We start from the raw sequence: 24840 nt of genomic DNA, 5'->3' as shown, positions 1-24840 counted from the left end.
CAGGCATATTCAAGTTAGTTGCTGAAAGGGCACATTTTTCTTTAGACTCTACCTGTGGATTAATCTATGATGGGAAGCAAGATGGAGGCATATGCCCCATGACTACATTATTTTTCCTCTGTTGTGACTGAAATGCAAAAACAAAAACAAAACAAAAAAACAAAAAACAACAACAAGAAACAACAACAACAACAAAAACCAACAACAACAACAACAAAAAACACCTCTACACCATATGTAAAAATTCCTCAGGTCTCTGTAACATTTAATCCCAAGAGGGTGATGAGCTGTCTTCAGCTTCTGGGGAAACAGTACATTTTTGAAGGAAACTAAATTGTCATACACAGAGAACTTGTGGACTTTATCTCAATGAGCAGTAATATGGAGAATCAAACTCTCATGCTGTTACTGTGTGTTGAAAAATACTGGGCAGTGCATGCAATCCCATCAGAGTTTGTATATCAGCATTATAAGCATTTAGGGAGCCTCTGTAATGGAAGACAACTTACAAGATTGTCCCTAGATAATGCATGATGGTAACAAGAATTGCTCTCTACACCTAATGTTTTCCTATTGTGCTTAGGTTAAGCAATTCACATGAAATTTTGTAATATTTCAGAGTAGAAATGTCTAGTTTGATCTGAATTTTAATGCTTTAGTAGTGGTTAAACTTTACACATGGAAGGGTGTCCGTACAAAAATGGCAGATATTTCTAAAACAAAGTAGTTTAGATTGTGCCAGAGGTGGGAAATACTGCAAAAGAACTCTCAAGTACAAAAATAATAAATGAAAGAGAACTATAAAAGAAATGAACAAACATTGCAAACAGTCAAAGATAGATTTAAGTATTCGTTTGAAACTATGTGAAGAATGAACACGAAAACACAGTCCATCTTTCACAATGAGTTCTGCCTGATTTCTTGCTAATCAGTACTAAGAAGAGGAAAGAGGATTAAATCACCTAATTTTCAGGATTTTTACCTTCATTCTCTCTAGAAAGTGATACAAAGTTTTCATACAAAAACAAAGCAACACAAAACAAAAATCCAGGTAATGCAAAAGCCAAGGTAATGAAATTGTTCAATTAAAACTTCGAAAAAAAGTTAATTCTTATATATGATATGGTCAAACAAACTTTTAACAATGCTCACCCCAAAACACTGCTCCATATTTGTCAGGTGACAAAGGAGCTGTTTCCTTATATCCTCACACTTCAGGACACAGCTTTCCACATACCTAGTATGAGCAAAGGCTACCAATTCTTAGTGTCTACACTGCCAAGATATTTACTTTTTCAGCTCACCACAGTTGATTCTGATAATCTCTATGTATCTTGAGTTATCCTTCCTAAATAATTAGTTTTCTGGTCTTAATCTTGCATATTTTTCCATACAGTTACAATAGCCTTATTAATTCATATTCTCTGTCTGACTACAGAGTGCAAGATTAGCAATTTAGAAATATACTTTTCCTAGGCACAGATCCATTAATTCTTCAAAAATCCCTTTAATTATTAGCCCAAATATCCTCTGTCCTCATTCTATTATGTATCCTGACTCAGAAAGTTGCATAGTTCCAGATTATCCCTGGTCCAACCATAAAAAAAATATATGGTCTGTACACTAGTGTATTTAAAACCTACATTTGAAAAAATTATTAATAAAAGGGTGAGGGGCATTGTGAGAGCTGGAATGTTTCCTAATCAAAATATATATATCATAAAAAAATATGCAGAATGACCTACTGTGCATCTATCCACAGACTTCAAAGGAACCTGTTAAACTTGCAAATACTAATGCAAAGCTTTCAGAGTATTTTTTCCATTACCTGTAGATATTCTTTATATACACTTTAACATATTTTATATGCTGTCCAAGATACTCACTGGAATGTTAGAGAGCCTGTTTCTCTGTGATCTCAGTGTCCTGGAAAATTTGGAAAATGGGATTCACCTAGCTCCATATATATGTATGTATTGGAATAAAACTTTAAATTTCAAAATAGTATTATTGATAGTTCAAGCAAAATAATGAAGGAACCACTTTTTATATAATTTTTGGGTTATTTATATTTATTTCAGACCAATACTATTCTAGACAAGTGCAGCATAGTAGACAACAAAACATAGCTCAGATAATTTTCATTGCCACTGATTCTTTTGTGAGTGGAGACACCTCAAAACCCATTACTGCAGTGCTACAGATTCATTTCAGCTTAGTGAATAATTTCTAACACAGCTAAAACTTAAGGGGAAAGAACATGGGGTTTCCATGCCTGCAGATCATCTCAGCTTCTGTTTCTCCTTCTCCATTGCCTTCAACACCTTTTGCCACAAAATTTAGCTGTAGTTTAGCATTTTCAGGCTTATGGGTAGAGCAAGACATGGCAGGAGCAGGAAAACACTAGGCCATTTCAAACATTTGTATTCTCAAATGCTATACTTTGCCTGGTGTTATTTGCTAAGGTAGTTTTACTTACCTCCCTTTTTTCTCTCCCTCATCTTATTGCAACCGGGCCTGACAAAAAGTTTGTCCGCATCTTTCTTAGAGGCCCCGTTTAAGTAATGGAAGGCCACAATAAGATCTCCATGGAGACACCTTTTCTAGGCTGAACAACCCAAACTCTTCTATCCTGTCTCCATAGGAGAGATGTTCCATCCCTCTGATCATCTCTGTTGCAGTGCTGTGGACCAGCTCCAACAGGTTCATGACTTTCTATGCTGAGGATCCCAGAGATGGATGCAACACTCCAAGTGGGGTCCCACCAGAGTGGAGTAGGACAGAATCTCCTCCCTCACCCTGCTAGCCATGATGCTTTTGATGCAGCTCAAGATGTGGGTGGCTTTCTGGGCTGCAAGTGCACACTGCTGGCTCAGATCAAACATCTCATTCACAATCAGCCTGAAGTCCTTCTTTTCGAGGCTGCTCTCAATCCCTTTATCTCCCATCCTGTGTTGAACCCAGGTTGCCCCCAAGCCATATGCAGGACCTTGTTCAACCTAATAGCATTCCCATGGGCCTGCTTCTACAGCTTGTCCAGATCTCTCTGTCAGGTTGGTCAACCAGATCCTGTCTGTCAGGTTTGTCAACCACACCACTCAGCTTGGTGTTGTCTGCAGACTTGCTGAAGGAGTGCTCAATCCCACTGTCTGTGTCATTGATGAAGGGGTTAAACAGTACTGGACCTGCACCACATCAATGGCCATCATAATTTTTCAATATCTGTTCAATTTAAAGCTGAACAAATCAAAAGCATTTAAACCCCAATAAAAAGCTCACAAAATATGTTTGTAGGATGAGGGCCAGCATGGCCTAACGCCTCCTTCCACTTCACAGCAGTTGTGTGTTGTGAACACTGTGGGTGTTCACTTCAACATGATTAGGTTCGCAGAGTGGCAGAGAGATGGGAAAGATGCTTTGCAGTAATCCAGACTTGTTGTGCTAGCAATGTTTTTGACAGAGAAACTGGCAATAATCTGAATATTTTTGTCCCAAATAATGAATCTTGCATCTGAAACTGTGTTATAGAAAACAGTAACTCCTCTGCGGGCCAGCTCTCCATCTGGTGTAATTTGGCATAGCTCATCTGGCTATAATTCATCAGATGCTATAGGGGATTTTTTTTTGCATTTAGAAAATAGTGTTAAAGAAAGAAGATGTAAATAAAATACCAGAAAGAAAAATCAGGGTTAAGAAACTTTAAATTAAGATGTTATTTTAAAGATAATATGGATAATAATGGGCACTTCTGTAATGCATTGTTTTAGTGTTACACCTATTCCATCCTTGACTTTATTACTGGACTACTAGTTTCAGATACAAATGTCTATAAATGCAAGAAGGTGCTGTGAAATTTTTATTTATTGAGATAAAATTTGTCATGGAAGATGATTTTTGGCGCAGCTTAATTTAAACCACAAACAAATAGAGGCTACTTTCAGTGCACCCAAAATGAAACATTTTGATTTGGCTTATGTTTAGTTCCAAAATCACGTAAGAATTGTTCTGTGCTGCTGCTAGCATGCAGTCAACTCTTGCTAGAAGAAATATACATCCTCTTGGTTAAAAACAGTATCTTTAAAGTGCTATTCAGCACTTTTTTTTTTTTTTTTTTTTTTTAATTTCTCAAATAAAGACAACTAACTTAGAATATTTTGATGGCATAGAATTAAAATTCCAAATTAAGCAATAGGCTTAAACTTATATGTGCCCTGAAAAGTCCTACTCTATGTCTACATAGAGTCAAGACCTTTCCAATTTATTATTTTCCTTGACAATGATCTTTTTAGAACTTGGATGAATTTTGTTTAGCTAAGTTTTAAACTTTTTAAACTTCTTGTTGCATCTGACCATTTTTATCAAGCATTGTAGTATCAGGAGATGAAATTATGTCATTGTTATTACTGGTTATTGTTTGGAATCTGATTGACAAACTTTTTTCCTTAATTTTGCTCATATGATAAAAATTGGGAATCTTAGAGATGTGTTTGGATTTGTAATCTAATACTTTGCCAGTGAGAAAAAATTATTTAGATTATATAGCTGAATCAAAACAGCCACAGAAGTATAGTACTTGTTGAGAACAAATGAAACTAAAAGAAGTTATGTGCAGGTATAGTCATAAATTTACTATTTTTAGAAGTGCTAGACTTTCTGGTTTTGACAAAAATGTCACAATTAATCAAGGTTTCTAAACTAACTAGACTAAAATCTGTCACTTTAACATTACTTTGGACTGTTCCTGAAGGTTATTTTTTTTTAATATAATGCAGATGGATGTGATATTTTGGGTAAGATAATAAGGATGTAGGATGTGATCTTTTTGAATCACTTTTTTGTGACCAAATGAAAACCTTTCATCAATTGAGCTGTTGTCCAGTGGGTTAAAATCTTCCCTGAATAAAATTTGACATTTTCTGTCGGGTACAATTTCTCAGAAGTTAACTAACAAACTTTTTATCTCAACACAGTGTCTGACATGACAATTTTTCTTACTTTTAATGAAAGGCAATAGACCTTAACTACTTGCTGAATTCCCCTTGATCTTACTGATGAATTTGTGATAATATGCCAGGGAGCTGAATGTCCTTCCACAGCCTTGCAACTGAATTTCACCTCAGGAAATGTTATTCTGATTCCTTCAAGAAAAGGGTTGTATTTGTAGAAATTGGGCGGGTGATATGTCCCTTCAGGGCATAGGAAACCTATATATGAGAAGTTCTTTCACAGTGATGAAAAAAGTGAGGACAAAACAGAAAATCTATTTCTTCTGTAATGTTGTGAGTCATTACCACTGATACATTCAGATGTTATACACAGTTTGCACCTCCAGACACCCTTCAAATAGACAGGGCTTCAGAAACAGAATTATGTGGTACTGAGTGAGATGTTCAGTCTGGATACTGTGTCTTTGAACTTCTCTTAAGTGCTTAACATTGCTGCAATTTTCATCATTACATTCCTGTTCTCACATTCCCTAATTTTTATTTGTGCAACTGCTCTTATTTAAGCTGAAGAAAAATAGGTAAAGTTTGTTTTGCAGTATTATTCAATTTATATAGAACTGTTTTATGAATGTATGTGTAGAGAACTTTCTGAAAATTTCACTGAATTTTTCTGTAAAGGCGTTGTGTATGATATGTACACTCACACGGATATTGTATATCAGTTTCTCCTACAGCAGAAAGCGCTTAAAGTAGAGATTCATCTTCTATGATTCTTTATATTAATAATAAGAAACAAAAATATTATCAAATATAAAGATAGTGGTATAGGTTTGTAATTTATTGTGAACTCTGAAGATATTTGCAGTTTGTTGAATGAATGTTTTTCCAAGAGTAAATCATGTATTATGGTCTGCTAAATCAGTGAATATGTTCATGTAAGGAAATGGTGCATATCTCTTTTACTTATGTGGTCTTGGAATTTTTGAGGAAGATAATCAACCACATCTGCTGCCATGTTTCCACCAGAATTTAAACAATTGAAAAAACTTTAAGATTACTGCCCCAATTTGTGATATTGACATAATAAATTACTGTATTTATTCCTGTAATTTAAAAAGAAAGCTTAATTTTGATTGCTTCTAGATTTTTGGGTTGCCTTGATACAGAAAGTATATGCCTGATTTTTACAAAAACTATCCTCCTGAAAATCAGGGCTATTAAACATATCAAGTCAGGGACCAAAGTACATCATAACTAACTTCTGAGAAGAAAGTCATCTTGTGTAAAACAGTCAAAGAAGCAAAACTGTGATAGTAAGATTAAAGATTAGAGAAAATGTTTCAAAGTATATTTTTAAATATATTTTAGAGAAAATATGATTAAATTAAAATCAACTAAGTTTTAAAATGTATGTGTTTTTCTATGATAAAGCTTACCAATGGACTGATTTCTTTGAAGGCAGCAAAATAACTCGTATTTAAAATATTGCTCTTTTTTTTTTTTTAAATCCTTTTGTTACTTGTGTGTCTGTTTCTGGTTAAAATCTGTATGGTTTGTTGCAGTACATGGCGTTTGGGAGGAATGGTCACCTTGGAGTTTGTGTTCATTCACATGTGGTCGAGGCCAAAGAACTAGGACAAGGTCATGTATACCTCCCCAGTATGGGGGAAGATCATGTGATGGACCTGAAACACAGCACAAACCTTGCAATATTGCACTCTGCCCTGGTGAGCTCATACAGCAACTCTCTGCTTTCTTACAGTGCATTTAATGTGGGTTTCTTGTGATTTCTTTTATAGCCATTTGCACACAGGGAAAAAAAACCAAAAAACATTATCCAAAGTGACTAGCTTGAGTAATAATGTTCATAATTCTGACTGTAGTGGTTAAAGTATATAGCCAGGATGGTAACTGGTCCCGACAGATGTAAACAATATTTAGTTTCTTTCTCTCTGTAGGGCAGAGTGTGTTGTGTAGGAAGTCTTGATTCAGGATGAGTCTCAGAGAACCAAAAGACAAACAACTTCCTGAGTGTGGCTTAAAGAGAGACATTCAGAGGTCACATTGTTTGTGTCTACCATATCTGTATGAATTACCTTTGCTTCAACATTCACTGTAATTATTTATTCATCATATGACAAACATATTTGTGAAACCATAATATTTGAATTCCTAATTTATTCAAAATGGATATTATTTACATATGTGCAGACAGAAAGGCTCACACAAGCTATGGCATTATTTGAATCCCCTAGTACAAATTTTCTTGTAGTACAAATTTACTTGTAGTACAAATTTTAGGTGCCACATTTCTGGTAGTTATACGCTAAACCAATTTCAAAAAATTGCCACTAACCAAATAAACAATGCATGGGCTTAATGTTAAACTGTCCATACACTAAAATTAAAGCTTACTAAAAAAAGTATTCTTTCAATTTTTTTTTAACTTTTTGTCTTTAGATTGTTATTAATTTAAACCGACTTTTTCAAAATGCATGCATACATATAATGCATAAAATTCCCTTCAGAATTGTGAAGAAACAGGAAAGATATTATACCTAATCTGTCAAAATAAACAATTACTTGAGAACTCTGGATTTTGAACCATCCTTCGTACTTAAATGACTTTTAGAGGCCCTTCTGTACTGTTAAATTTAAAAGTAACACTTTAGGTACTTGCTCAATATTTGCCGCAGTTTGCATGTTCAATTTATTTAGAAAATCTTCATGTTGAATTCTCTATTTTTTAAGGGTATTTCTGGAATAGAAAACTCACATACTCTTTTCTCCTAAAGATAAATAAGAGAGATGTATTAAATATATGAGAAGCCACAGAATGATTTTTCTCCAAAGACAGTATAATAATTGATTTGATCTTTCCTACCCTAAATAATACTATATAGCAACAAATAAAACTGAAAAGGGTGCATTGAAATGTCATTTCCATAATGTTTTCCTCTTCACATAAACCTTTTATGATTAATGAGTAGAACTAGCATCCATGTTTGGAAAGATTTCCATTTTCTTTCTTCTTCTATCAGGAAGCAGCTTCATAGCTTCAGAGGCATCTGCATCGAGAAGTGGTTCACAACCAGGCATTACATAGAATATTTAATATATAACTTTAGGGAAAAGCTTTGGAAAATCTCTCCCTTTAATTCACTGGTGCTGAGATCCTAGGCCCAGGATATGGATAGTATCTTTGAAATGTTCTGTTGTTAATGTCTGACATTAGCAAAATAGTTTACTATTTATTTACTGAACAGTAGTGTACCCATACAGAACAGTATGTTTAATCACTAACTTTAGGATTCTGCTTTTTATTTTAGATATTAACACCAACAGCTTAGGGAGTTGCTACTCCAACTCCCCTTTAGAAGAATTCTGAAAACAGAGTTTGGCAAGTGCACCAAATGAAATTCCTTGTTTGGAGTGGTGGTGCTTATATAGCTCTAATAGTTACAGAACCAGGTTTTCAAGGATGAGTATTAATCAAAATTATATTAGAACCTACATTTTGAGATTATATTTAACTGCAGGGGCAATGAGGAACTGATGATTGTCGCAATCTCTATGTATGCAGGATCCTGAATTAGCGCAATTAGTCATAACACATTTCATAATGCTTGTTTGTTTTTAAACATACTGTCTGGTTCTATTATTATTGATCATATAGTTTTAACTTGTATGGAAGCATAATTGCTTTATGGTTTTCATAATCTTGGGTTTTCAGTATTTTCATTTACCTCAAGAAGTTTTCTGATAAACAAAATTAAAAATAACAGTATTAACCTTTACTCAGGAGAAAATTAAAAATAACAGTATTAACCTTTACTCAGGAGAATATTCATCCAAACTCAAGTGTATGGGCTAATACAAATTACTAAATACAGACCCATTTCCACCATTTCCATTTTGTTTAGACATTTAACTTGGCAAATCCAGCAAGATTATGCAATATGCAAACACAACAGCAGATCTGAGAAGGAAGGGAAGGGAAGGGAAGGGAAGGGAAGGGAAGGGAAGGGAAGGGAAGGGAAGGGAAGGGAAGGGAAGGGAAGGGAAGGGAAGGGAAGGGAAGGGAAGGGAAGGGAAGGGAAGGGAAGGGAAGGGAAGGGAAGGGAAGGGAAGGGAAGGGAAGGGAAGGGAAGGGAAGGGAAGGGAAGGGAAGGGAAGGGAAGGGAAGGGAAGGGAAGGTGGTTTCTGTCCAGCTACATTTTATCTTGAAAGAATATTGAAGAACTGGGATAGTTTACCTTACAGGGAGAATGAATGATAAAAATGTATTCAGTGAATACAGAGAAGAGATGGTATGTGAGGCAAAGTGGTAACTCCCATGTTCCTTTTCCCGTTCAACTAAAGACATCTAGTTTCACCATCAGGATCAATAACTTCATAATCTGACCTATCTGAACTATCACTGCAGCTTTTATAAATCACTTCAGAGGGCTCAGAGTTTATTTACATGATACAAGAATGGCCCTCACTTTTGCCTAAAAAGACCAGTCTATTTTATAAGGCCTTGTTTTTAATAAAACGCTTCAAACTGGATGTGACCAAAATCATTATTTATCCTTTATTACATCAGTGTACAATTAGAGGTGATGGGACACTCTTTACTTGAAGAAAAAGGATAACAGTTTTATATTAGCTTAAAGCGGCTCATAACGTTGGTTGCTGTTTTGATTGCCCTAAGAAGCAAGGCTGGGCCCAGTCCGAGGGGCTGCGGTCACCTGCCTGGCTCCCATGGTAACTCTGCTGTGTCCATCTCTTTTGTGGGCGCCGCGGCAGTGGATGGACAGTGGCAGGAGTGGAGCTCGTGGAGCCAGTGCTCGGTGACCTGCTCCAATGGCACCCAGCAGCGAAGCAGGCAGTGCACGGCAGCGGCCCACGGCGGCTCTGAGTGCAGAGGGCCCTGGGCCGAGAGCCGGGAGTGCTACAACCCCGAGTGCACCGGTGAGTAGCAAGCGACTCCGGCAGCAGCGCCGCGCTGCAGCTGGGCGTGCGGGGCGGGCCGGCCTCAGCGGGCTGTGAGGGCCAGAGCCGTCTCACCCATCGGGAGGCTGAAACAAAACTCATTACCTACAGCACAGGAAGTTTTGTGTCAACGCCAGTAAGAACTTCTTTACTGAACAGGCTGCCCAGGGAGGTTGGATCTCCCTCTCTGGAGACACCCAAAACCCAGCTGGGAGGTTGTTCTCAGTGACCCTGCCTTCCAGGGGAGTTGGACTGGATTATTTCCAGAGGTCCCTTCCGACCCTAACAGTTCTGTGATTCTCTGAGTTCTGGGGCCTCATTCTTATTTACTTGATGATGGAAAAAAACTGAAGAAAGTGCCCTGAAAAGCTGCGTGAAGGCCGCACATCAGCTTTTATTGCTGTTTGAAGGACACTGAGCAGTTTTAGGCAGCTATTTTTGAAGCCTAAAGAACTTAAGTTTTTCATGAACCTAGAAAGTAAGTATTTATTAACTGATTCCCTTCTGTGCTGAGACTACTTCATGATCATCTGACAGTACAAAAGCAGCCTTTCCAGGGTGTGTAGATGATGTATGGAGTTACCTTTAAAGCCTCATTTGCTCAGTCAGAGCATGTAAAAACCAAGAGTTTAAAGTATCATGTGCAAAAATATTTTTACTTAGTTTCTTTTAAACATACTTAAGCATATTGTAAATGTATATTGTTACTGTACAATACTACTATACAAATAAATTTTTAAAAAGAGTAATTCTCCATTATGAGCATTATCACCACTGTAATTATATTTCTCCAAACAGCAAATGGCCAGTGGAACCAGTGGGGCCACTGGAGTGGCTGTTCCAAATCCTGTGATGGTGGCTGGGAGAGGCGGATAAGGATCTGTCAGGGTGCTGCTGTGACCGGGCAACAGTGTGAAGGAACTGGAGAGGAAGTTAGACGGTGCAGTGAACAGAGGTGTCCTGGTGAGATGAAAATATATTTGCTGTTATTATTTACACTACAATATGGCTTACAATAATGGGCAGCTGTAGGACAGACAAGATCAATGTCTGTAGAGTAATAGCCATAAAGAGCCATATCTGGTCTTGCTTTAGACAAGTCACAGCTGGTTTTCTCAGTAGATTTCTGGTTTTGCAGCTAGGTGCAAATTAGCCCTATTAGACAAATGAGCAATGCATCATGTTTTGAGCAAAGCAAAGTAGCATAGTAAAAATAGTTATCATTAAAAAAATATTTGGTTGCCTAGGAATGTCTATAGTACTTGAAACCTGAACAGTTTGTTACAGAAGATCTCTTGGAATGCACTGTATCTGAGAATATCAGGGCTGGTTTTGTAATTTGGAATTCCTTTTATCCAGTGTACAAGTGACATCTCTAATACATGTGGGGTAAATTCCAGTGCAGTAAAAATAAGGGATAAAGTGAGCCTTACCATAGTGTAGAGAATGAATGAATGCATGAAAAATATTTTATAAAAATGAAAGTAATTTTAAAAGAAAGACACATCTTTCTACTACTGAGCATTAATATAATGCTTATATATTACTTTTTTAATATAATTCTTTGTATTGCATTTACTTTGCCCTCCCAACAGATTTAAGTCTTTCCCACTAAAATCTAATAAAAGTGTACTTTTGAACTTTTTAAAATACGATGAATAAAGAATATCTGGTGAATCAGATAGTATTTGTTGTAAACACACATTGTCCTCAAGTAAAAGAATGCACCATTGGGTAGCTGAAAGATAAAAAAGGAAGGTGTTAGTAGAGTAAAATGTTTTAGCCATTCACTTGGGAAATTATGTTATCTGAACTGCAAGCCAGGAAGTAGCAAAAAATCAATCTAGCAATCTGACTTCTGGACATTTTTGCTGGCTGTGTTCTCTGCTAGTCAGAGGAGGACTTAAATGGCAGAGATGCTTTAGGTCAGGAAATGAGAAATTTATCAGACATGAATTTTATGTTATCAAGTCCATATTTTTAATAGGAAGCATGTTTATCCCTTGGCATCCATCAGAGAATGGTTTTCAAGGTATTTGCAGTACAGTAAAATAATTAATTTCATTGCATTTGAAGAACAACAAAAAAGACTATTTGTAGTTAGAAAGTTATAACACTATACTGTAGAAGTTAAATGAATTTAACTTTCTTTTTAAATGATCTCTTTAATTTTAATACAAATGTCATTGTTTGAAAAGCAGTACAAAATAGTATTTGCATTGGATTCCTAAGCGAACTAATTTCCATAGGTAATGCAGACTTCCTCTATAAAAGCACAACACTAATAGAAGATTAATATGAATCTTCTTAATAAGCAGTCAGATGAACTAGCTGCTGCTTATAAAACCATTCTTGAAATAATTTGCATTTGCATATTTAAAAGTAAAGCCATACTGCTGCAGTCCAATTTTCAAAGGTTGCCACCTGCTGTTAATAAAATATTTTACAGATGTATTTACAAATCAAATGCACACAGAGCTTTATTTACCATTTGGTGAATTTATTTATTTACTTGATTAATTCCAGATTAGGTTTTGTGTGCTTATAGAAACTATAACCTAAAGCACCTTTTAACAAACTATGTTTGTGTAGACCATTAGACATGAAGACACAAGCTATGCTTGTGCAGACCATTAGACAGATTTATTTTCCTCTAGTCTGACATTTAATGAAGAGTCTCAGATTTAAATGTAGATAGTGGATAAATTACCAAAATTTTATAAAACTATATACAGATTTGCATTCTATACACAGGAAGTAAAATTGGAAGGTACTATACAGAGTTATTCAAAGTATAAGCAAATTTCATTATTTTTATGCATTTCTTCCTAGCCCTAAAATAGCTCAGAAAAGTTATTTTTGTCTCACTGGTTTTTTGTTCTGTGTAAGCAACTGAAAAATGTGAGAAACTAAAGTGTTTATCGTTTTTCTTGTATTAGCATTGCTTAGCATAAAACAAGATCCTCAGGTGTGTAGAACTGTGTAATGTTTTTGTTAAGAGTATGAAGTTAAGGGTATGCACCCGCTTGTATCACGCAGAGGTTTATAGACTTACAAAAAGTTAAATTATAGCTGCTTTAAACTGTGTAAGCAAAAGGCTAATAAAGCCTTTCTTCTATTATTCTGACTGATGTTAATAAGATGCTTTGAAAACAGAGCTGTTTACATGATAACTGAAAATCTTGCCTGTACATTAGAGTTCTGCATTATCTGAATATTATACAAAATTTTCTTTGTAGTTTCTCAGTGATCCTTTTCAAGTGACTGGGGCATGGACTGAATTACTTTCAGCAGCATTAAGAGAGGCAGGCTCAGAAGTATGATCTGTGAGGTGTGGGTCCAAAGTGATGCAGGGTCCCCAGGCAGGTGCAAAGGAGAGCTGCTTTATTCCACAAACTGGGCTTTTTGATGCCATTAACCAGTTATCAGTCACATACTTTTAAATCATAACAAACATACTTCAACCAACCACCATACACCACAATGTGAACACAAGATGATTACATAACTTGCTTTTCTACCTCTTACTCAGCAGAATCACTTTTCCATAGCCCATTTCTGCTTAGCTGAAGTAGCAGGCCTAAGCCATGATTTTACAAAGCCTTCACTTCTGAAGGTTTTACCGATATGCAACAACTGTCTGAAAGTTGGTTTCTTAAAAAGCTTGGTTTCTGAGCAAATTTTGAGTATCTTTCTTTGTGATTTGTTTTTTATTCACAGCTATAAATTTTAAAACTGTTGTTTTTCCCTTCCATTGTGTAATAATCTGGGAGTGAAAAACAAAGATCTGAAGACATTTTGGGTTCAGTTATTGCTGCTTTGTTGCATCCCAAATGTCTAAAGCTAGACTTCACTCCTAGTAGGTCAGCAGTACTCTGCACTCAAAATATTTTTCTGTGAAGGATAACTTCAGAAAATTGGAAACAAATCAGAGAAAGTAAAAAAAGGTTCTATATTTGGTAAGCAGCTAGTCACTCAGGAGTCATGGCAGGAAACTTACACAAGATGAATGAATACTATGTCTGTCCCATAAGAATAATGGAGACAGCTAATAACAAAAGAAATTGCATCTGATAAGGAGTTACATGGCAAGGTGATCAGAAAATTGCAGAAGAATGTGTAAGAGAAATAAGGAGATTTCCACCAAATGTGTCAGTAAAACAGAAGAGATGGGAGAACCAAAACCAAAGTGCAGCAGTGTATAGGATAGAAGACTTCTGTAAATTTATGTTTATTAAAAAAATGACTATGTTCTTGTGACAGCTTTAAGAATATATCATGTTTCAACAACACAGCATTGGTTTCCAGAAGTACTTAATTCCATAATAGTTAAATATATATTAACTCTATATATTTCCCATATTAATGCTTTAAGTGGATTTTACTCAAAAAAGATTCTCAACGTTTTTCCTATAAGCATATTTTCAGTAGTATAAAGCCTAATATAGGAGCACTTTAGACCAAAGTCTAAAAAAGTTGCAAAAGTGCAACTGAAAACAATCCTAGACTGTCTTGTTAGTTAACCAAAGACAAGAGTACAGAACAACTGAAGAATAGATACTCATTTCCCACCAATGGTAGTTTTTTTCACAGCAATATCAGATAGATAAGATACAATAGGAGAAGGGAGACGATTCAAATAATTCAAATTATACTCAGTTAAATAATAAAATTAAACCTTGGATTGTGGGGTTTTTTTGTCACTGATTATAACACTATTCTTTAAGACATCCAAAAGCTTATTTCCTATTGCCTTTGTGATAATTTTGCCAGGGGCATTGAATTAAGATTCAGGAGAGGAATGTAGTTCTACCATCATTTGAGCTACTGTGTGCTGTAGGTTAACTTTCCCTTCCCATATAAGTTATCTGCCTGTGTACACGGTAAACTCTGTGATGCTGCATGTCTCCTGCTTTGCATGTTGTACTGAGCTTCCACAGACCCCAGCTGGGTTGATTTCCTCCGGGAGATGCATGTCTTCTCTCCAGTAATGTCAGGAGAAGACTGTGCTTCTAGACCGTTGACTTTGTTGAGTGTTTGTGCTTAGGTGGGATGAATTCAGGCCTGTCATTACAAGAGTGTAACGTGGGACATTTGAATGCATGCTCTGTGTGGGAAGATGCTGCTGATTCACCTCGTGAGTGAAAGAGGCCTGTCTTTTGTTTGCCAATGATAGCAAATTTTACCTCAGGATTTGTTATTTGCTTCTAAATAGTAGTTCTCTGTGATTTTGTACAGCAAACTCATTTATCTGTGGGTGTGTTATGAATTAATTGTGCCATAGTTACAGAAATACTTCAACTGGTCCTGAGAAGAGTTAGCAGGATCAACAAGGCTTTTTAACTCAGATATGGTACCACCCCAGCGTGACTGTAATGCCTCCATGAGCGACATGGGTTGCAGCCTCACAGATGCTTTAATGTGGGTGGATGCCTGATGAGTAAGCTCTGCCAGATAGGTTTTAGCTTTGGGAAGAATAACTTTGTTTTTATCTGAACCATTCCTTGATCCTTGTACGAGGCATTAAAAAGCTAAGAGTCAGCCAGAGACCAGGAAAAGGTCTTTGCCTGGACTAAGTGGAACTTCTTCCAAGTTCCAGCTGCTCCCACACATCTTTCCTGATAACTCTAGGTCTTGGGAGTGCCTTTTACTTTGAACACAACACACGAGTGCACTGTTTATCTCTGGCACCAGGTTAGAGTTTCAATATAATCTTAAATTCTAAAAAAATTTCATTCAAAAGCACACTAGTACCCTTCCAAATTCATGGAAATCTCTGATATTACCTGTGTCTTGCTAATGTAAAAGAGAAAATATGCTGGTTTTAAGTGTGCATATGGATGCAGGTATATATTTTTTCCAGAAAAAAACTCACATTTAACATTCAGTATATGGAGGGAAGAAGAGTTTTAGTTCTGAGAATCAGCACCTAAAGTGGTGATTAGTGAACACAACACATTTGAAATGGCCACAGCTGCATAACAAATATAGTTCTCAGAGAGCTCTAAGCTCTAGCAAATTTATGTAATTTATAATATTACCTCCTTATTATGTTAATTCACGCTCCTCAAAACAGAACATATCTTTTGTTTATAAGGTCATAATAGAATGGTAATTGCTTTTGCTCATGTCACCAGATGGCTTATGTTTATCAAAATCTGTTTTTTCCCAGTGTAACACTGTCCTGATGCATTCACTCTGTGGGCATATCTGAAGCAGGGCTAGTATTCTAGATTATGAGTACAACTGACTTTCTTTGGGTTTTGCCATTAATGGATCTCTTGATTTTTTAGCAGCACCAACTGTCTTGATTTACGATTCAGGAATGCTGATGGTGAGGCAAATTTAGCAAGCAATTTTTCTGCCCAACTGTGATACATATTAGTATTACTGAGCCATCTGCTAGGTATTCTTTGTCCTCTACACAGAGAGTACAGCCTTGTGCAAAAGTCTACTCAGTTCCCTTGCTCACGCTTCTGTCAGCAGAAGTACAAAACAGGGAAGATGGACGATTTTATGGGTTAGATAATGGGATAGGCAAAATCTGTAGTCTGTTCCTGCCTCTGCTAGAGATTTCCCGTGCAACCATGAGTGAATCATTGAATTGCTTTCTGCCTTATCACACCATCTGCTAGAATGAATTTCCTTTCTCTTTTCTTTTGTCTTGTTTTGTAACCATTTTGCTGTAATACAGCAGGGTTACACTTTTTTTCCTGGAAATACATATAATAATAAAAAAATCCTGATTTTCTCTGCTGAGCTTGGATTGAATTAGATTTCAGTGACTAACATGTCAGTGATGTGAGTTGTGAGATGACTTCAGCCAGATGTTTTCTGCACTAATCTGATTTACTCCAAAATCATTAACTGAAATCTACACTAACATACAAAGAGCAAAAGGAATATGTAGTTGTGACCATGTGAAAATAAAACATGAATCATTTGCTGAAGTTTATTTTTCCCCATGCAGTTCTGTTACTACAAAATAATGACAATATTTTTCCCTTAAAATGGTATTGCAATAACCAGTAAAAGGTTATTTTGCTTTATAGACCCTCAGTCCCACATTATTGACTATACTTTCTTAAGTAACAATTTGTACTGAAATATGTTTCAAAGAAATAACCTTCAGAAGGTTTTATAATAACCTTCAGAATTTAGCACCTTTAGCATACTTAATGTTTCATCTGTCATTTTAGAACTGATTCTTTCACATAAAGATTCAATTTTAGAAAAATCTTTACAAAATTAGTTCAAGATTAGCCTTATAACTTATCACAGTTTGTCTCATCATCTTCTGATTGTTTCTTAGTGTTATTGAACAAAATAGAGCAACAAGGATAGATTCAAACCTGTTAACATTGTAACTACAACCTGAAAAGTGCTTGTTTGCTGGGGAGAATAAAGCCACGGGTTGTGTGAAATTAATACCATCACAAAGACAGTTATGCAAAATGTCAAGTTTCTCATTTTTGTACTTTGAACTTAACCCAAGGTATGTTAACATACCTGTCTCAGGAAAAAGTAGGATGAAACTGAACCCTTATTTTTCTGATATATACTATGTTAATGTTTCTATTTAAATTCTCATTTATAAATGACAGCACCTTATGAAATATGTCCTGAAGACTATTTGATGTCAATGGTGTGGAAAAGGACCCCAGCTGGGGACATGGCATTCAATCGATGTCCTCTCAATGCCACAGGTACAGTACTACTTAGCAATCTTACAATGATAAAAAAAGAGGAGAAATATTTTGCTTTGTGTCCTAGATAAATTATTACTAGACTCATATAAATATGCATATATGTGAATATATCTATATGAACCTCACATATCTACTTATGCATATGCATGTAAATATACACATGTACATATGCTGTCTCTTACAGCTTACATATATGCATGGGTCTGTGGTGTGTGTACATATATCTGTATAGATACATATGTATACACATACATATGGGCACTATAGCCACCAAAGAGAAAAAACTGACAAGAAAGCAATTTGACTGGATCTATCAGGCAAAGTGATGAAAATGAGGGAAAACATAAAAATCTTTTTAATTAAGAAAACACTGCTAAAAAACAATTAAGTAAACATTGAAATGTGTTCCAGGATCTTATACTACTCTCTATATAATGACGATCATTACATGAAATTGTTTCTGTGTGTGCCTTTAAAATAGCATGGACTATATATTAAATGAGGTTTATTCTTTCCCATTGCTCTCACTTATATAAATATTTTCTGTCTTTGTGTCTTACAGGCACCACTAGCAGACGCTGCTCTCTCAGTGTTCATGGAGTGGCCTTTTGGGAACATCCAAGCTTTGCTAGATGCATATCAAACGAGTACAGACACTTGCAGCATTCAGTAGGTGCAAAGTCAGCTTTAGTACTTGCTCTGTTTATTCATTACTAATCACTGGCATAAAAAGAAACTTACTTATTTACTTAGGTTTCTGTTAAGCAATACCAAGAGGAAAACAGATCTGAGAAAGAATAATTTATGTTAATGGATATTATTTTGATCTTGTATAATCCTGGTGTTTGTGAAATAAGCCTTGTCTTCCTGTAGAAGTGGAAAAATGAATCAGATTCCCTTCTTTCATGTCCACTGTGTGAAATTTTTATAGGAGTCAGAGGCAAGACATATTTTAGTTTATTAGAAAATGAGATGTGAATAAATGAGATTTTCTGGAGGAGCAACTTGCTGAGAATTTTTAATACTGTAAATTCTTTCATTTCAGACTAGGAAGCCAGAAATATTTATTTTTGCTGTCAAATTTAGAACTTCACCTTAGAATGTAACAATAGGAAATGATTATAGGGTAAATCTATTGCAGTGTCTTGGAAAAGGTAAAGTAACTCTAGATGAAGAAATACTATGTGGGGTTTTTTTTCAAAAAGCCTAAATCATGTTGCTTTGCATAGCATAGGCATTACACAATTATGTACTACCTTAACTTGTTTACATGGATAGATGTAATACATTATGGATGTTGCCTTATAAATATGTTACCATGGTATATGTTAGGTATATTAGTTACCCTCTATGCCCCTTAGCTGAAGCATTCAGCCAGGTTAATACTATAGTGGGAAATGAGCCTTTGAAGATTCTCATGGACAATGGGTTTTCCCTGCATGATATATTCTACTGACATTCTTATTACTCTGCATCCTTTTTCAAAGCCCACTACTCCATTTATCATTCAGCAGAGGCACACTAATACAGCTCTGTGCTTTATAACATCCCAGCTTCTCAACCAAGTGCAACACTTCTGTAACATTTAAAATTCTTTGGTGGCTTGAAAAGCAGTAGCCTGGCTTCCATTCTTCAAATCTGGATTCCTACTTAGAGGAGATTTTGATTAATTCCTTTGAGCTGCATTTCTGTTTCATTAGACCAAATTTATGTGAGGCCTGGGATTCAGTTTCAGGGTAGGCCAAAGCAAGAATTATTTTAAAAATAGGACAGAATAGTTTGTCAAAGGAATTTTCCCCACTACACAGAAGCTTCGATTTTAAATAACTGCCTGCATGTTCATCTCTCCATTTAGTGATCATACTCAAAAACGCATTAAGTTGGCTGTAATACTTTTGCATTTAATAATTTTGGTATTCTATTCTGTTGCAAAAATTTCATTTGTTATATCTATGCTAGTTAGCAACTCAAACTATGCAAAATGCTGTTTCATGCTATTCAGTGGTTTGACTTACCTGGCTTTGGCAGGCACTGGTAATTTTTCAAGAGCCACAAGTCTGATTTGTTGAACAAAAGAAGATATTTCTAATCTAGAACAGATTTTTCTTTCTATATTTCCTTTTTGGAAATATTAATTATGACTAAATTACATTGTGAAATATTCTTTCTGCCAAAGAACATTTAAAAATAGGCAATGCTTCTTTAAAATTACACAAGTACCTAAACATATCTTTTTGCTGCACAAAATTTAAAGTCTAGCTCATGTGCATACAAATTAAAGAAGAATGGACTTCTTTTACTCTTGGAAGCTGTTCACAAAGAAAATTTGTCTGTCTTACATCTTTGTGCTTCTCAAAGTGAACAACATAACATATTTTAAGAATCAGAGAAAATAGAGGTAAAGACCTATAAGGTCATCGCCTCACAAATGTAGGCTTGTCCCCCCACGATACATATGTCGGTTCCATAAATCCCTGAAAATAGGGCTTTATAAGGAAGCTGCTGACAGACGGTGTTGCTATAATAAATATGTGCGCTTATGAAAGCATTTATGATTTGTCTCAGTGCACTTAACTTACCAATAAAGTTATTTTACCAACTCAGACCAGGAACAGAGGGGGGTATCACTCTGAATATTCCCATAAAATCTGAGTTGAATCCCTTTCATTTATTATCTGAAATATATAAAAGAAAATTAGAAGCACAGTCTTTAAAAACGTGATGTTCCTGAAGTTCATATAAAGCAGTTGATATACATAAACACAATATTTAATACAATAAAGCATAGAATACAGACAAGTCCCTGTCTTTGTGCCCTCCAAACAAGCTGCGTATGATCTAGAACCAGAAATCACGTTGTAGAATTCACATGATGCTGTACTTAAGAAAATATTATCTAAAGAAAAGTGTTCAGTGTGATGGGAGCCAGAGAAGAATTCCTTGGCCTTAGACCCTGCGAACCTGGCTACACAGGTGCTGAACTGGAAGCTTATAGTTATACTAAAAATCCATCCTTGTAGTCATCTGCACTGTTTAACTGTGTATATGATAACATGACTCCCTGACCATTTCAGACCATACCAGTGAGCACTCTCCCAACAATGCCTACCATCCTTTAGAGGATAGCCTAGCAGAGAGGCCATTGCCAGCAGGCAATAAAAGCATGACTTTCTGGGACAGAGGAGTTTAACATGAGGAAATCACAATTCTTTGCTATATATAGTGTATAATTTTACCACATAACAACAGGTGATTGACCCCTGAAGACTCTTTACTTACTGTATGTTACTGCTGTAGATTCACTGCCTCATGCACAAAGCTTCTTGTATTTTGACAGTTTTTCTTATTACTTACCTGAAATTGACATGGGAAAAATTTCAACCCTTAATAAGCAGTATTAAAGAAGCTGAAACTCAGCTAGTGCTGTGTTCTTCAGCTTGACTCAAGACTTGTACTAAGACCAACGTGGTCTAAGCTACCAATATGGTAGCTCTGTAAATCATCCTAGAATGGCACCATATTTTAACCTTAAAATCCATTTGAAAGTCTACTTTTTAAAGATGGAGAGTCATTAAGGCTAAAAATACACCCATAATACTAAAGATAATATACTTTGCTTGTAATCAGCAGCATCATGAATAATGTGGCTTTTTTCAAAGTTTTGAGTGTGCCAGGCAGACTTCCTGCCTCTACTGCATGCCCTGGCACTTCAGAGGTAGGTTATGGCACGTCAGAGGAAAATGGAGTTGAGTTACATTGTCTTGACTATTTTTGATACGAGTATCAGTATTATGCTTAATATTCTATTGAAACAGTTTCAGAATAATTCCCAGTCTTAAATTAATAAATCTCCTCAATCTATTTTTGAGATGAGTCTGTACTATATCTCCATCTTTTATTGATGGAGAACTGAGACCACTTTAGCAGCAAATTTATCTCAAGCCTAGCCACTCTTCCTTCTTAATGTTCCTGCATCTCTATGGGACAACTCAGAAAATACCTGGCATAGTAAAAATATAACAGCCACAGGACCTACAAAGAGACTATGCACTTGAACATGATGAAATAGAGGGGGATGGTTTGACTTGTGGAGATCTACACTCAGTTTATGTCTTTCAAGGGCACCGTGTCCTACACGATAGGAGTTTGAGGAACAGCAGTTAGGAGAATTATGCATGTCAGTAGTGCTACAAATGTATAGCCTTTACTTCTGTTAGTTTATTTTACCTTGTGCATTATGGAGTACAGGTTACTTTCAAAGCTAGGGATGATAATTAGATCTCTTTCAGTAATGGAACCAATTACTCATGAACAATTTATCATACATTTGATACAAATCAATCATCAAATGAATTCAACAAATACTCTTTGACCAGCTTATGGTTAACTAATAAGAAAATCTACTCACTGAACTTATTAAGGGACAAAAATGCCCAAATCCATGAAATAAACCTTTAGGAAATTATTTGCTTAGCTCTAATAATAATATTTAAAGACCCTAATTAGGATTATTCTTCCTAAAGCACTATAAATGGAAAATTCAGAGTGATAAATAGGTATACTTTGCTTCCTGGAATCATAACCTAGGAAGTCAAGCAATGACTTGATGAGCAGAAAAAGAAACATCACAGATCATACACCAGATTTTGTTCTGGTTTTCTTGCATTGTCCTAATGTGTTTGCAGTGTCTGCAGCTTTGCATTAAGAAAATGTTCTTAGTCAAGCACAATGTCTTGAGTCTGTTACCAGTCATTGTAGCTGAGAAGAATATTTTGCCCAATTATGTTCAATTTGTTAAATGTATTTTTGAGAAAGAGGAGATTACAACAATAAATTCTTCCAAGTATGTTTTTTATTGTGGATGGAGATGAAATCATAAGCTTTAATAAACTGTAGTGGCAGAGGATATCATTTCTTCAGTTTCTTACGGAAAGTTCTTAGTCACATACTGATCACCAGAGTTTTGTTAATAGTGAGGAATTTCCTTCCTTTCTTTAATTACAAACTAAATTCTCAGAATTTGGAGGATTTTTCCCTTCTGTAGGATAGACATAATTTGGGTTTTCAGACCATTCTACCATATCAATTACTGCTGTATCAGAAGCTATGGACCTTGCTGAAGCCTATTCTCTCTTTCTGCTTTGGCAGATAGTTTCATTTTCTGAAAGCTGAACTACTTCAGTCTAGCTAACTTTAATCTCTTTAAAGTGTATCTGTTGCTAGCTTAATGGACTGTTGTATGTAGAAAGGCAGATTAGATGATGATCTAATGACCCAAACTTAGTCTGCATAATACTATGAAGTATGTTCCTCATTGCTCATTATCTTCTTTTGATCTGGAAATAGAAAATGATGTTCCTAATTATTTTACATAGAATTGTCTACTTTACCCAGTACTTGGCTGGCTTGGACTAGTGTCTTCTGTGGTGTGGTTTGAGGGGGTTTTTTTTGCTTTATTTGGATAAACAGGGTAAAATCTTTTCGGAGACATAGAAATTTATTTGTACTGTGATTATGAATGACTGTAGGACCAAAAATAGAATCAGTGGTTAGGACCCCACAGGCTTACCTCAGATGGTACCCAAGGGAAAAAAAAAAAAAAAAAAAAAAAAAAAAAAAAAAGACTGAAATGTCTCAAATAAGAATACATTTTACTTTCATATCCTTTTGAAGCCTAACAAATTTGGTATGGTACAAGCAAACAAGCAGTAAGACTAAGAAGCAAGACCTCAGAATTAGGAATATTCTGCATTATCATGCTTCCAAGAAACATAGATAAAGAATTCTTCATCTAGTCTTAGTACATTTTATGGATAACAGCCACCTAAAATAGAAAAAAGCTCAGCAAAATATACAAAACTAAACTAAACAAACTGAAACAAGAAACCACTCACCTCATCCCCACTTGTCCAAAATCTAAAATCAGGAAAGAAAAGACAAATGGGGGCAAATGAAAAAAAAATTAAAATGAGAGTAAAATAGTTAGGTGTGGAAGAGCAATGAGATTTCACATTTCATGAGCTTTTTAGGAGCTGAATGTTGAAACTTTTCTGAGCATTTTTAATGAAAACCATTAATACATAAAATTTTACCATGGAGCATTAGAAATTGATTTTGTGAAAATTGAGGAAGCACTTCAATACATAGGTTATTTCTGTTTTCTATTCTGTTATGCATGTATACTAAGCAATAGGATTTATTGAATTAAAAAAAAAAAAGAAAAAGATAATTTTGTAAGGGATCAGGTTAGAAAAGTATTAGTGATGCATTATTATCTTACCACACACGGAAATTGCCCTTTTGCCTAAAGTGAGTTTTCATCTACATGTCTTTTGGACACTCTAGTTTGGAAGACCTTGGAACTACACTCATAAATAATGATGAGGACTAAAGCCTGTTATCAAGAAATTTGTTCCTGAAAGATATCTCCAATAGTATCAGAAAATCTCTGCTAATACAGAGCATTTGATAAACCTGTTTAGCGTGGTTTTCTAGGTTGGATGATGAAATTCTATATTTAGTTGCTCTGATAAAAATAAGGCAGTAATTTAAGATAATCATACAGTGGTTTTGGTTGAAAAGGATCTTAAAAAACACCTAGTTCCATTCCCCCTGCCATAGGCAGGGCACATTTCAGAAGATCAGGTCCCTCAAAGCCCCATCTAACCTGGCCTTGAACACCTCCAGGGACAGGGAACACAACTTCCCCAGGCAACTTGTTCCAGTGCCTCACCACATTCACAGTAAAGGATTTCTCCCTAATACCTAATCTAAATCTACCCTCTTTCATGAGGGACTCCATTCCCCCTTGTCCTGTCACTACATGTTCTTGTAAAAAGGTAGTGGAAGACTACTGTAAGATATTTCTAGAGCCTTCTCCCCAGCTGAATAATCCCAACTCTCAGCCATTCCTCATAGGAGTAGTGGTCCATCTCTCTGATCATCTCCATAGGCCTTCTCTGGACTCACTCCAACAGGTCTATGCCCTTCTTATGTTGGGGGTCCCAGAACACAATGCCACTTTTAGTGATATAACATGCATTCATGCAAAATGGGCTGCTTTTTATCAGAAAGTTGGAAAACTAAAATATCTCTTAACTCTTGAGAGTTAGGAAGGAAAAATCTACATATGAATTATCACACTGATGTCAAAATATTAGCACTTACAAAGGAGCATGGGAACTTACGCAGGTGAATCTTTACATACC

At 35.7% G+C, this 24840-nt stretch overlaps 1 protein-coding gene across 8 annotated transcripts in view; it reads left to right on the top strand.

The window, feature by feature from the left end:
- The window catches only part of ADGRB3 (adhesion G protein-coupled receptor B3), a 465849-nt gene that overhangs the window by 190919 nt on the left and 250090 nt on the right, over nucleotides 1-24840 (top strand). For all 8 annotated transcript variants that reach the window (XM_040057981.2, XM_058419650.1, XM_058419651.1 and 5 more), the window contains 5 exons: nucleotides 6509-6673; nucleotides 9738-9902; nucleotides 10722-10886; nucleotides 17528-17629; nucleotides 18195-18301. In XM_040057981.2, the coding sequence (XP_039913915.1) occupies nucleotides 6509-6673; nucleotides 9738-9902; nucleotides 10722-10886; nucleotides 17528-17629; nucleotides 18195-18301 (704 nt within the window). The remainder of the gene's footprint in view (nucleotides 1-6508; nucleotides 6674-9737; nucleotides 9903-10721; nucleotides 10887-17527; nucleotides 17630-18194; nucleotides 18302-24840) is intronic.

The sequence above is a fragment of the Hirundo rustica genome, chromosome 3 (genome assembly GCF_015227805.2).
Source record: "Hirundo rustica isolate bHirRus1 chromosome 3, bHirRus1.pri.v3, whole genome shotgun sequence".
NCBI lineage: Eukaryota > Metazoa > Chordata > Aves > Passeriformes > Hirundinidae > Hirundo > Hirundo rustica.
Note: the sequence above shows the minus strand (reverse complement) of the source record. Positions and strands in the feature narration are given on the sequence as shown.